At 52.1% G+C, this 13,801-nt stretch overlaps 1 protein-coding gene across 5 annotated transcripts in view; it reads right to left on the bottom strand.

Moving 5' to 3' along the window:
• Positions 1–882: 882 nt before the first annotated feature.
• LOC144733311 (cyclin-G-associated kinase-like) overlaps positions 883–13,801 on the bottom strand; it is a 55,401-nt gene continuing 42,482 nt past the window's right edge. For all 5 annotated transcript variants that reach the window (XM_078615143.1, XM_078615145.1, XM_078615144.1 and 2 more), the window contains 3 exons: positions 10,832–10,986; positions 4,763–4,939; positions 883–1,770 (listed from right to left, as the gene is read on the bottom strand). In XM_078615143.1, coding sequence (XP_078471269.1) covers positions 1,669–1,770; positions 4,763–4,939; positions 10,832–10,986 — 434 coding nt within the window. In that variant the 3' untranslated portion in view covers positions 883–1,668. The remainder of the gene's footprint in view (positions 1,771–4,762; positions 4,940–10,831; positions 10,987–13,801) is intronic.

Genomic DNA, 13,801 nt, shown 5'->3' with positions numbered 1-13,801 from the left:
CACCCCCCCACCACCCCCATCCCACCCAGCAGCTTTTGCAGACGCGTGCAAGCCGGCCCGACAGTCAAACGTACATCATAACCATCGATCAGGCTCGCCGCTACGTTTACGACACAACACGAAGGAATGACGCCACGGTGACAGGGGGGGGGTTGCGAGGGAAAGTGCGATGCAAAAAACCTAAGCAGCGGCTAAATAGGTCGTGTGAATCGCTCGCTAGAAATGACGCGCGTCCGACGCGTGTGCAGGTGGCTGCGATGATTCGACCTCGCTGTTTGCAACGTCTCGCCGGCCGGGCTCCTCCACTCGGTGTCGCTCCATCGATTGCACGCGCCCCCCCCCCCGCTCCGTGCCAGCGCTCTGTCAGGTTAAGATTCCAGGCAGCGCTACCCGCATCACCGCTACCGCCCCAAAACCGCAGGTTGGGGGGGGGGGGAGCGGGGGGCGCTGGGTTCCGTGGCTCGGCTCGAGCGACGAGCGGATGTTGATCGACCACCGAGTGATGCTGCTGTTTGTGGCTGGCGAAAATTTCCGCTTGCGTGGAGTCCACCTCGTAGTTTTCACATCCACGGACGCGGAAGCAGCTGCAGTTGAGCGCGGTGGTTGGATGTTGGACAAGCGACGGCGGCGGCGGCGGCGATCGCCTGTGCCGACTGCACGTGCCGATCTACGTCTCACAGGAGCCGGTCCCGCGACGCAAGGCCCATCGCGCCGTCAAGGTTCACAACTTTACACGACAGTGACTCGCATGGCTGTGTGTGTGCACGCGAATGAACGCCGACGTCATCCGTTCAAGAGGGTTAAGTTACGGTGAGATAAATTATGACGTGTAAAACAACACGACGGCTTCTAAAGCACCCTGTCCCATCAAAAACTCTGACGATCATTTGAACGATTTAATTCCGATGTCATTCGCAGAGGAGGTAACTCAAATATGTTTGCCCCCCCGTCCCCCCCCAAAAGGTTAAGTCGTGATGAGATAAATTATAAAGCGTGTGAAAAAATATATATAACGCGACACAGATAGAAGAAGCCTGTCCCCACCAAGAACGTCAAGACCATCTGACCGATTGCATTCCAAAGTTGTTCCGTCGGAGGCTGTGCGACCCACCGATCCGCGCGTCGCCGTTTGGGAAAGTGTATTTGGGAAAGTGTATTAGGACAAGGCAGCAGGGATATTGCCACGGTCTGCCATGGGTTACGTTACAGGTCACTCGCTCCACACCGCTCTTGCTCTTTCACCACCTCCGCACGCTATACGGTATTATATAAGCGTAGATTATCGGTATACTAACCACACACAGTGTATGCCACATTGAGAAGACTCGGACTGTGCGTGTTGCGCGTATACCGGACGTACGCATGAACAACATCGTTGTGGAGGAAATGTGCAAGTAAAAAAAAAAATACTAATTCCACCCCCCCGGCAAGCAGCTGCCGTGGCAGCAGCAGCAGCAGCGAGCCTCAAAGGCGAGTGTCCCGCAATTCCCGATTTCTTGGAAATGTTTTAACTTCCCGCCGCGCGTGGTACCCTTATTTACACCCCGCAGTCTCACTCATTCCGCGGCAGGTGACCTCGCGGCACATCGCACGCGTTACGCAGAATACCGCGCCAAGACCACGGAGATCGGAGCCCTCCGTGCCCGTCAGCCGGTCGCGTGCGCCGTGCTACATGAGCGAGCGCTGGCCCTGGTTTTCGAATTCTGCCCACGCGTCGTTCAGCTCCATGAAAATCATCTTGGCGTACTGCTCGTAGGGCTGTCCCGTCGCCTGCAAAGGGTCAGAGGGGGTCACAGGGGGGTTCACATCTCGCTGGTTAATCGGATTTCCGTGACGGCGTCAGTTGCAAAGACGTGCGAGGTTACGGTATCACGGTTCACGGCAGGACAGGCGCGTCACGAGTCGCGACTTACAGTGAGTCTTTTACCCTTTTATCTGGCAAACAAAACCGACACCTTTTTTGTTGCCAGATAAAAGGGTAAAAAAACAATTATCATATTTTTTACTGGCAAATGAGGTTCCGATGGTGTAAATGCTAACCCCGAGCTCTCATACTCTGATGGTGCATTGTCTTTGAGTTGTGCGCCTTTTGGCGTCATCTGGTCCAACACCATGTGAGACTAGGCTCTAAGGAAAGATGTCTCGAGTGTGGACCAATCAACTTCAAGGACAGTGCATACATTATCAGAGTTGTGTTTTTTGTTTGCATTATGACTGCAGGTATTGTGGTCTATGCAAACATGACTCCTTGTAAAAAAAAGTGTCAGTTTTGTTGCCAGATAAAAGGGTAAAAAAACAATTATCATATTTTTTACTGGCAAATGAGGTTCCAATTGTGTTACAGCGAGTCCTCGTTTAGCGCGGGGAGGATGCGTTCCTGTGAAGTGCCGCGCGCTAAGAGAAAAACGCGTTAAGCAAAAAAAAATGTCCCCATAAATAATGTAACGTTAAAGTCTGGCGAGATACGATGTACTACTACGCACACGCAGTGAGATGGCGGGACAAACAACTGGGGGTATGCTGCCGCGTTACTGTATCATTCCACATACCGTGTCACTCTGCACGGCCAACGCAGCTCAAGGAAGTAGTCCGTCATCAACGGCTCAAGAAAACACGTAATAAGGGTGCGCACGTTTTACGTTAGAAGAACCGCATCGTGGCGAAAACGCGATGGAGTGTGAACACCAGAGGTGTGGACTCGAGTCATGTGACTTGGACTCGAGTCAGACTCGAGTCATGAATTTGATGACTTGCGACTCGACTTGGACTTGCATAACAATGACTTTGTCCCACCTCTGGTGAACACCACGCGTTAACAAGCCACTGGATCAATGCACTTTGAAAGCAAGATTGAAAAAACTCATTTCTATAAAACTGCTTTTTGTGGTGAGTTTATTGTCCTTCTCCCCCCGCACCTCCGATTAGCACGGTTGGCCCCGTACTGCGCGTAAGAATTTCAACGTACGCACACGTACAAAAGCGAAAGCTTGCCGTATTTTAAAAGTCGAGCAGTGAGAACACGCACGCGAAACGCGTGCCAGTGCTAGGGATCGTTCCGCACGGCCCGCGTGGTGCGGGGGGCTCACGTGTTGTTATGAATGCACGCGCGATGGCGCCGTGATGCTCCGTTCGCTCGCCCGCGCTGCTGCGGTCGGGTCGGTCCTGAATCTTGAGCGAACTCCGCCCGATTGACTCCCTTCGAACGTGCGACTCCACGAGTTGTATACGTAACGCTGCGTGTGTGTGCGGTGTCGTGACGTGTTTTTTGCTGTACGTGTGTCGCAAGGCACCTCCTTGCAATCCAAGAAGTGAATCAATTCAGACTCTGTCTTCTCGACAGACCGGTTTTCCACCTGAGGACGGCTGCTTGCGTTGTAGCCGAAACGTCGTGAGAATTTATTTTATCACGTTTTATTTTTATTATTTTATTATTTCCATTCTACGTGACTTTACCGAAAGAACCAAGAAGAAGTGAATCAGTCTTAATGGATTATCCATTTCAAAATAACAAAGCCTTCCTTTGTATTTGCCCGTTCCGCATGTTCCGTCTCTCGGCTATTTGTACCGTCTTGTTTTTACTGCATTATGTGTTCTGTGTTTGACGTTCTGTCCCGCGTGTGTTCCGTCCATTTGTTCCGGTCTCCATCTTCCTTGTAAAGAAATGAACACGGTAATTGCGTTTCGTGATGTTGTGTTTTATTTTGTACGCATCGCTGCACTTTCCGTTTGAGTCAACATTTCCTGAAAAAGCGCTTCAACTGCACTTCTCTCTCAACAATAGCGTGTCACGAGTCTTCTAATCAACAATAGTGTGTCACGAGTCTTCTAGTCACGACGGTCTGGGTCTAGAATGCTTTTAATGCATTCCCTAGTAGCTGAGCAAAAACGTCCCCTTCTTAGTCCGCCTCTTCTGCAGCCCCCCCCGACCCCTTCATATGTCCCCCACGCCCACTGGCGGAGCCAGTGGGGGGGGTGGGGTGGCACGTGCCCCCCCAATGATCCGATCGAAATCCTAATTTCAATCGGATCATTGGGGTTTATTAGTAATAAATCGGCATTTTGCAACACCCACTGCCACTGTGTAGCATATTATTACGTGTCAGGGACTCTATGAGATGATAGGACAATAGTCTGAGTCCATAATTGGCAATAAGTAACGGCAAAGCGGTTATAAGTGACTCATAGAATTGTGCGCAGTTGCGTATACACGTGCACGACTTCCCTGAAGGCCTTCAGCAAGCGCGATGCCGATCACACGACGCGGTCCAAATTCGACCCTCGATCGACGGCTGCGCCATCGCGGCCATCGCGGCACACGCGTCGAATAAAAAGCAAGGGACAAGTCCTTCCTTACTAACAACTCCTCTATCATTTTTCATTGCTGGAGGGGTTGCCCCCCCTACATGAAAATCCTGGCTCCGCCATTGCCCGCAGCCCCTCCCCTTAGCCCTCCAAAGCCCGTACCTCCCCACCCCTTTGCCTTCGTCCAGTGGCTAGCGCATTGCGCTACGAACCCCGGTTACCGGAGTTCGATTCCCGCTCAAAACCATCGTCCGTGCCAAATATCGTAACCGGTGCCAAATATCGTAACCGGTGCCAAGCATCTCCTCCGTGGATGCTTGGCAACTCTTAAGACCGTGGCGGCCTTAAGAGTTGCTCACGAATGGCCCTTGACCCGGCAGGCTGTGTAGACTACACGGGGGGAGCAGAGTAATTGTGTGCGTGCGCGTGGGTGCGTGTGCGCGGTGCGTGCGCGTGTCACCTTGTCAGGATGCACGATGAGCACCGCCTTGCGGTAGACTCGCTTCACCTGGTCGGCCGTGACCAGGTCGGCCATGGTGACTGGCCGCCACTTGGACTCGCCCTCCCACAGCACGGCCTGCAGAGTGGACAGCAAGGCGCGGATGTTCCGCTCCTTGCCTTCGATCCATTCAAGAAGCTGAAAAACACAAACAGAGCACCCCCACCGCCGACCCCACAGAGCCATTAGAGCCGGGCTAGCTGGCACTCACGCGACCTCGACCTTGACCACCCCCCCAGTCAGCCGACGTCAGGACCGCTCTTCGTCAAGGAGCGGTGGTCAGCGTGGGGTCATCGGTGTCGTAAACGGCTCACGGCCGAGGGGGCTTGACACTCCACACGCAGTTTACCATAAGACTCATCATTAGCGCCACTGGGCATGATACAACACATTGCAAATTACTGCTTTGTTACGCATCACGTGGCTTTGCTTGAAACTGGGAGCCGTACCTAACGGGCAAGGCGTCTGCCTGGAAAAACCCGGCAGCTCACCAGCACCGATGGTCAGCCGTGGCCCGGTATCAAACTCGCGGTTGCAGGGTTCACGGCAAAATAAATGTCTCGACGCCTATTCAAGAAGCCGGTTCAGGTCACGTGGTTTTTCTGGTTTCCAGACCTCGACCCGAAGAGGCGCCTTTTGGCGTCATCTGGTCCAACACCATGTGAGACTGGGCTCGAAGAAAAGCTGTCTCGGGTGTGGACCAATCAATTTCAAGGACAGTGCATACATTATCATAGTTGTGTTTTTTGTTTGCATTCCGACCGCAGGTATTGTGGTCAATGCAAACATGACTCCTTGTAAAAAAAAGTGTCAGTTTTGTTGCCAGATAAAAGGGTAAAAAAACAATTATCATATTTTGCTACTGGCAAAGGAGGTTCAAATGGTGTAAGGCAGTTCCAAGTGAAGCGTCGCGGAAAAATGTGCCGAATTGGGCTGTGAGAGTCCTTCAACTCAGCGGTAGACGGGATGAAACGGACGGGAACAAATCGGCTGCCTGTCCAAGTGGTGGCCACATCACGACGTGGCCCCAGTCCAGAAAGTATCTCATAAGTCATATTTGGCTACGAAAACTGGTCTGTTAACTGTCATTGCGAAATACAAAAATATATATAATGCAAGATTGCATTGCATCACGACCCAAATCTGAGAGAGATTCCTTTGTCTATAAACATCTGGCAGTTTCGCCACCATTGATTCAAGCGAGCCGGACTGCCGATGAGACAATGTCTAAACCGGTCCAGACGTTTCCTTGTGTTGAATCAATGCTGTTAAAATTAAGCACTCCCAGAAGGCCGTGTGGCTTATGGGAAGTGTAACCAAAATGTTTGAATTGTTTTACATGGAGGGACAGATAAATATGAATGAGGTGCAGTCGGCTTGTTAATTTCATTACACGTATTTTTGTTTATTATCCCAGTCGAGTTGTCACAGACTCGTTTTCTCGGCATTTCATTCGAAAAAAAAAAAATCGTAGAGGAAGGAAGCCTTGGCTCTTGGGCCGCTTGCGTCTCGCCCATAGCGATTGCCTACTGCGGCCGGACTCCCCTGGCACGACCGAAAGAACGTGGGGCGCGCATCGTATCGTCGGCTCCTTTATCGGCGACCCGGGCGTCGGCTTCTCTCACGCAGTCGCCCGTCACGGTGGGTAGCGCCAGCCCCAGCACAGCCTGTTCGGGGGCGAGCGCCGTTTGCGGGCGCCCGTTAAGGCCTGCGCGGCGCAACAGTGGGCGGGGTGCGGGGGCCTGGCGAGCACACACACGCCTGGCCGCCTTTTTGTCTCCCTGGCGCCGACGTTTACACGCCGATACGGGAAGAGCCAGTTACGGTTGGGTCGAGCAAGGGGAAGCGCACATGGGCTCGTTTCAGATAACACTGGTCAACACGCTTTTTCTGGCATAAGGTATTCCAACGGTTTTAAGGTAATTTTGGGATGCTGATTCCAAATCTGGCATCAGCTTTTGTCTATCATGATGAAACTTGCTTTGTTTGAAATATTTCCGTCAACAGTTTTGTTCCTCCCATTGTTCACCGTCTACAATTAAACTTTCTATGCAGAACAGCTTCAGCGTATTCCGACTCCGTCCTTACAGAGATCAGCGAGGGCACCGCGAGCGTGGGGGAGCTTGCTTTCGATCCGACGACGCGCCGCGGCATTGTTACCGCCGGCTTTGCGACTCGCTGCAAGCGACCGTGCAGACAAAGAGGAAGTGCCCCCCCCCAAATGTTTTGTCTCGATCACAATCCTGTGGGCGTCTTTCGCAAATAACAAGAATGGCTTCATCACGTAACAAAAAATATGCAAAGGATGATTCACCCACGGCACCCCAACTCTGGATTTGGGGAGGGGGGGGTTCGTGATTTGCATCACATTTTAGTTTTGATTTCTCTATCTCGTAGAAATTTAATCAGTTCCACGCTTCAATAATCGTGTGCCGCGTGGGTGAGCAACCAAACCTGTTGCCTCTCCTCGACTTAGCTGATGTCACGCTTCCGAAACAGAGCTGTATAGTAAAGTAGCCGTCATCTTGAAAGCTACTTTTGATTTGCCAAATCCTTCCGTTCTGCCACATGCTTCACTCCTTACAAGCAAACTGCTTCACTTATGACTGTGATCTTAAACATTCAAGACCGGTTATCTCCTCCTTTTAACTAGGAGGGAGTGTCATTGAGCCAAGTTCATCTTTACAACCACCATTCACCACTAAGTGGCGGTAACATCACCACGGCGCTTGTGCCAGGCTATGTGCACGTTGAGGCCACGTGAAGTGTCGAATGCCCGCTGGCAGGAGGTCACGGGGCAGACGCAGGTGCCATGGGTCGACTGACTGAGATGAGTGGCCGATGCACCACCTGTGCCCCCTACTGTGCCAACTTGCTGTGTTTTAGCCACCTGGCGCTCCGCTCGTTGTTGTGAGCGTCGCTCTTTTGCCCTCCGTTGCTGTTGGAGGGCGACTGCCTCCAACTGCCCAGTAGCATCCTTCACGAGCCTCCTCCACAGAGGCCGATCTTGACACCGCTGGTACCAGTCATCGGCAAGTCCACTCAGCTCCACATCCTCCTGTACCACATCACTCCATCTTTTCTCTAGCCCATGCCGCGCCCGTTTAGCTCCTTTGATCCGCCAAATAAAAGCTGTTTAGGCATGCGGTGGCTGGGCATGCGGGCTACATGACCCAGCCAACGCAGCCTTGCCTGCCGGAGGAGCTCACCGATGGGATTTTGTCCAGATCTTTCAAGGATTTGTGAGCTCCTCACACAATCCAGCCTGATTAAACCCAGGATGGATCGTAGGCAGGCCAGCCTAAACGTTTCCAAACGGCGAAGATGTTCCATGAGCGGGGTCCATGTTTTGGAAGCGTAGAGAAGGGAGGAAATTACTGTGGCCGAGAAGACCCGAAGCTTCATGTTGAGCGACAGACCTGGTAGCTTCCACACAGCGTTACGCAACCGATGAAAGATAATGTCACTCGACTGATTCGGAGTGAGACCTCTGCTGTCAAACCGGAGCCGGTCATGAGCACACTGCCCAGGTATGGGAAACTCTCCACTCTATCCACAACTGCCCGATCACCAGTGGGGAGTTGTGGGGGTGGAGTGTCCAATGGAACAAAATACCCATGCAGGTGCTTTTGTTCTTATTTCTTTTCGCTTCTGCGCCGGACCTCTTTTGCCGTCGTTTGGCTACCGTAATTTTTTTGGCGACGAGGTCACTCTCGCCAGCGGGAACGCCCCCATCTTTGGTCCTATCAATTTCTCCCCGGGTCAAACTGAATCACCTCCAGCTTGACTTGATTTCAATTGACGAGCCAAAGGGTTGCGAGCTCTGGCGAGAGACCGGGCACTCTCAGAGTAAACGCGTCGCACCCTGCACGAAGCGCAGCCCTTGTTGCGATAACCCGAAGGGTTTCTCTCCGTAGGTCGCGTGCAGCCACGCAGCCAGCACATTGAATAGTGATGAAGTAATCTCGGAATTTAAAAGTAAAACATTATTTTTTTGTGCCAACACATACGCGTTTTTTTTTTTTACAATCGCATCACAACCGCTTGCGACCATTTCACAGAAAAAATATCCCCACACGTGACGTAACACGCAAAGAAAAAAAAATAACCATTCAACCATCAATGCCTGTGCGTCCCTGCAGGCTTCCAAGTGTCAAGTGTGACAGAACAGGTTATTATTTATCATCATCATACGAGACTTCTCAACAGCCGGAGCAATCCGTCAGAGAGACGCGGCCGTAACAAAAAAAAAACTCCGTGCAATGTAAACCCAGGGCAGGCAGTTTTGACGGCGGGGCCAGGGATCAAAATGACGAAGTAAACAGGCGGCCGAAAGCGCTGGGACGGCGTTTTGAAGAAAAAAAAAACGATTACAGGGTGTGACACGCCAATGCAAGCCACGAGGATTGCCTGCCTCCACGTGGTAACGAGCACTCTCCAACTCTTGTCGTGCGCCCCATCTCTCAGGCCTCTCTATCTATTTCCTCGCTGTGAAGTAGGGCCACATATTGTGTGTGTACATGTATTACACGTTGCGACGAAAGGCCACGGTGTTACTGACGAGTGCGTCATGGCGTTATTTCCAGAACTTAATTATATAAAGTTCATAAATGTTAAGGTTAATCTGGATTTGAAGCTTTCGTGACTGCAGGAATCCTGGTTCAGCAGTTTCCCGCTGTGATTGTCTCACCTGATGACGGTCGTGATCTATTATTTTCTACCTACGCGACTTTACCGAAAGAACCAAAGAGCACGTCAAGATGAACTTTGAGAATTTGTGCCGCCTCTGTGCGACCGCCTCTGTGTCCGCTCAGCGCATGGGAACGGGGCGACCGGGTGGTGACCAACCTTACAAATGCGTGGAACTCCTCAAGGAGTCGCAAAGGGAGGATCGTGGAGAGGGCGAAGACAACAACCCCGCATGTGGATGGTGATGAAGAGAAAGGAAGTGACTACACCCTGCATTAACACTGCCCATGGGCGATGCAATTTACAACTGAAGTGACCGCTGGAATGATGGGTTCCTTTGTCCCGCTGAGATATCAACTGCAAGACCGGTTCCTCCCCTGCCCCCATGCGGTTCAAGTCGAGGAATCCTTATTCAAGAACTTCCACTGGGAAAGAAGAGACTCGCGGCGTCTGCTCCGGCAAGATGCAAGTGGAGCACTGCTCGTGTAAGTAGCTGCCGCTCTCGCAGAGCTCCGAGTACGCTGCTCGTCCAGCTTGTCGAGCGACTGCACAAGGCACAGCCTCCGAGCGGGACTACGAGCGGAGGCAACGCGAGCGGACGCAACCCTGTCCATTCACAGTGTGCGCTTCCAAGCAGCTGTGAGCCCAACGCCGTCACAATGCGGAGCGAGCGATCGCTAACGAGCCGCTCCCTGCACTCCCCTTTGTTGCGCTGGGAATCGAGCGCAGCTCTGGAACCACACCCAAACCCCAGGTCAATTCACTGCTTTTGAGCGCACTCGACAGCAGACATGCCCATTGAATTGTGGCGAATTGCAGCATTTCTGTTTGCGCGCTTACTAGAAAAGCTTTCGCCGTTATCAACGTGGCCCGCACCTCTGTACAATTCGCAAGAGGTTAACTTCACTCTGGACAGCCAAGTCCGGTGGGCAAGGTGACCCTGGCGTGGTCCCTGTGAAGGGCGCACGATGCGTAACCGAGCCGCGACCACGGCATCTCCGTGTGCGTGCGAGACCGCAAGCAACACCGCGGGACAACGCGAGCTGGAGAGGCGTGCGACGGGGCCGCAAAGGGCGCCTTCCGTCAGGACGGGCTTGGGCCCGAGTGTCCAACGGCAGCCTCGTCTGAAGGTTGCGGCGCCTCGTGCAGCGAAGAGCGAGACTGGTGGCGTACTCGGGGCATCGCGTGCTCGCGCAAACACGCTGTTGCGCACACAGAGAGGGGCGAGGCGGAGGTCTGGCCTCGCTGGCAGGGCTCAGCCATATCGTGTGCGTCCGCGCAAATGTGTGGGCAGTGCTTGGTTTTTGAATAAACAAAAAAAAGAGATGTTTTTAAAGCCACCTTGAGCTTCTCGGGGTCCATGTCCTTGGCCATCTCCTCCTTCATCATCTCCTTGATGGTGCGAGGCTGGCGCCGGTCCTTGCCGCCGGCGGACGAGAAGCCCTGCTTGGAGAGGAGGTCCTCAAAGTCGCTCTCCAGCACCTTGGGCCGCGCCCCTGCGTGGTTGCGCACACAAAGCACAGCGAGCTCAGCTCAGCACCTCTGTCAAGCGCCGACAACAAACCGCTCCGGCAGGGCGGCAACGGCGGCGTCCACACTCGTGCCTCGCAGCAATAAGCTCCTGGGTTCGATTCACGCTCCCGGGCGCCTTTCTGTGAGAATTTTGTATCTTTTTTCCTCCCTGCTCTGCATGGGTTTCTCCTCCAGGTTCTCCAGTTTCCTCCCATAGCTTAACAAAATGTAACTATGTCAGCGGTTATTGGTGCAACATCTCAATGCTGGAAAATTACCTACTCTACTCATTTGGGATCACACATCGCAACGTCATCCCTAGCTGCAAATAAATGGCACGGCCCTCCTGATAAAAGTGCCTTGAGCCTCAGTGAGGCTTTCCTGGGCGATCGAGCGTAAGGAAGGAATCCCACCGGGACGGTGCCGTGGTGGTGCGATGGTGAACAGCGCACCGGACTTGCAAACCAGAGGTCGCCCATTTCACTCGGTCTCCCGGCGCGTCAATGGAGAAAGTTAATCAAATCCCCGCCAACCGTTTCTGTCCGCCCGTCAGTAGAGATGGATCCAACCACGGTTAGTTAGACTGGCAGGCCTCATGCGGTGGTGGTAAAGTGTGGGGACTGCCACCTCTTCCAAAATGCCTGGCCCGAGTGTAAGAGTAGGCCAAACTACTATCTGGAGAGGCCTCTCCAGAGCTCCCTCGAGTTGAGTCCCTTCTGCCAGCGGTGTCGTTAGCAAGCCATTGCTGGGCTGCACCTCCACCTTGCCTAGAGGGGTCTGGGTGAATCAGAGGGTTCAAGTCGGCACCGCTGAGTGTCAAGTCGGCACCGCTGACATCCTGGGTTCCAATTCCCATTTCACGCACTCGTGATTAAACCGGATGCTCAAGTGATCGTCTCAGCCTGATCATTATCTTATTGATGGTACGTAGACATATATTTATATTTAGCCTTTCATGCCATTTGGCTAATTGTAGACAATGGTATTGCTATGTTTCTACTTTGAATGACATGACACGCATATTCGTGCAGGGCAGACAAGGACACTGCCTATTGTGGGGATAAGTGAATAATTGGAGTGGCCAATCTTTGATGTCATCATCCGGGGATGTTCTCTGAGGAAGGGTCTTTAAAAAAAACGCATCACACGTGGAATACATGTGGATGATCCCGATCGACTGACATGAATTCTAATGGTATTCTAAAAGGGCGACCTAAAATTGGCTCCAAAGTCTTTTTGAGTTTTTGCTTATGACTGGAAAAAATAAAAATGTACAAACCTGAAATTGATTGGCCTCACTCAGAGGAACAGGGTCAGCCCTAAGCTTGAAGTCCATTATCGGCACACGGAGTAATTTGTACACCCTGGGGCCGTGCCCGCGCGTGGCGTACGACACTCATATAAATTGGGCGATGTCGCCTACTCGGCACTGCCTTTAACATCGGACTCAATGGAATTTTCCACTGAATAGAAACACTGAGAAAGCATGCGGTGGGGTGTCAAAACAAGAGCGGACAAGCACACACAACGCTCAATGGGCTGCTCGCCAGCTCCAAAAGCAAATAAATGCGTGGCTGCATGAAAAGAGGGGGGAAAAAAAAATCACATTTCAAAGAAAACTCACTGCGCCGAAACATCACGCGTGCTTTTGTGGACTCTGACAAACCAACATGACCTCGAATGTTCCGGTTAAGGTGTAAAATAGGCGTGAAACGCACTCATAAAATGGACATGAACTAATACTACAAACTTGACGTTGCCCCGTGGCTCAAAGCTCCGAGCACTTGAGAGTTGGCACGCCAAGGATCCTGGGTTCGAGTTCAGATTTCTCAAATGGTTTGCCAACTCGACTTTTATTTCGCGAGTTCTTTGAACGCTGCCCCGTGCTTCTCATCCCCGTTAGACGTTACGATGCCTACATCTGCATACAGAGTCTTGAGACTCAGTAAGGCTGCCCCTTGTTTAAAGGGAATAGCTAGTTTTTTTTTTTATTGGATGCAAGTGTGAACGATAGCCGTATCGGACATCAGGACATCTAACCGGCATCATCATTGGTTCACTGCAGCTCAAAAGACTCGGTCCCATAAGGTTAGGAGGTGCCCATGTGCTCGGCATTTGGAGGCCTGAAGACCAGAAACGGTGATATCGCCAACAATGTGTTCAGAGAGGCAGTTCTATATCTGGACAGCAGAGTGAAGAAGAAGTGAGCTTCTGTCCAGGGAGCATGTTCTGGCACTGCGAGGGGGGGTGGAGGGGCAAGGGCATGGCTTGGCAAGGTATTGTTATTATTATCTGAATCAGTCCTGGACCCTACCTTTACCAACCAACACTGACCAGCGTGGTCAAGTATGGGCAGACAACCCCCCATGGTAGAAACTGTGTAGGGGACCACCTTCATCCAGCAGTGGATTAACAAAGGACTGAGATGTTATTTATAATTGTTTATAATCGTAAGGAAATGCTGGTCTTGGAACACATTTGACTCGACTGTTCGTGTCAAAAAGGTAAAAATTGCTTCACAATAACCAAGGAAACATAATTGTGTTTATGTTTTAAACAACTGTGTTATGACATACACAAATAGCCTCTATTCACGATCAGCTAAAAGCCCTCTGAGCGGCGGTCATCAGAGGTGAGCACGCCCTGTCACAGATACGGTGGGTGGCGAGTGACATCGGAGAGGGGTCCCTGCCCTCGCCCCTCCCCATTCACCAACCGGCGCTGCAATCAGGAAGAAAATGACAGCACGTGTGGCTGAACACATTCTTGGGTGAGGTTGTGCTGTACACAGCAAACGCC

This window comes from Lampetra planeri, chromosome 46, assembly GCF_965212315.1.
Source record: "Lampetra planeri chromosome 46, kcLamPlan1.2.h2, whole genome shotgun sequence".
Classification (NCBI taxonomy): Eukaryota; Metazoa; Chordata; class Hyperoartia; order Petromyzontiformes; family Petromyzontidae; genus Lampetra; species Lampetra planeri.
The sequence above is the reverse complement of the archived record's forward strand: the minus strand, read 5'-3'. Positions and strand labels throughout refer to the sequence as shown.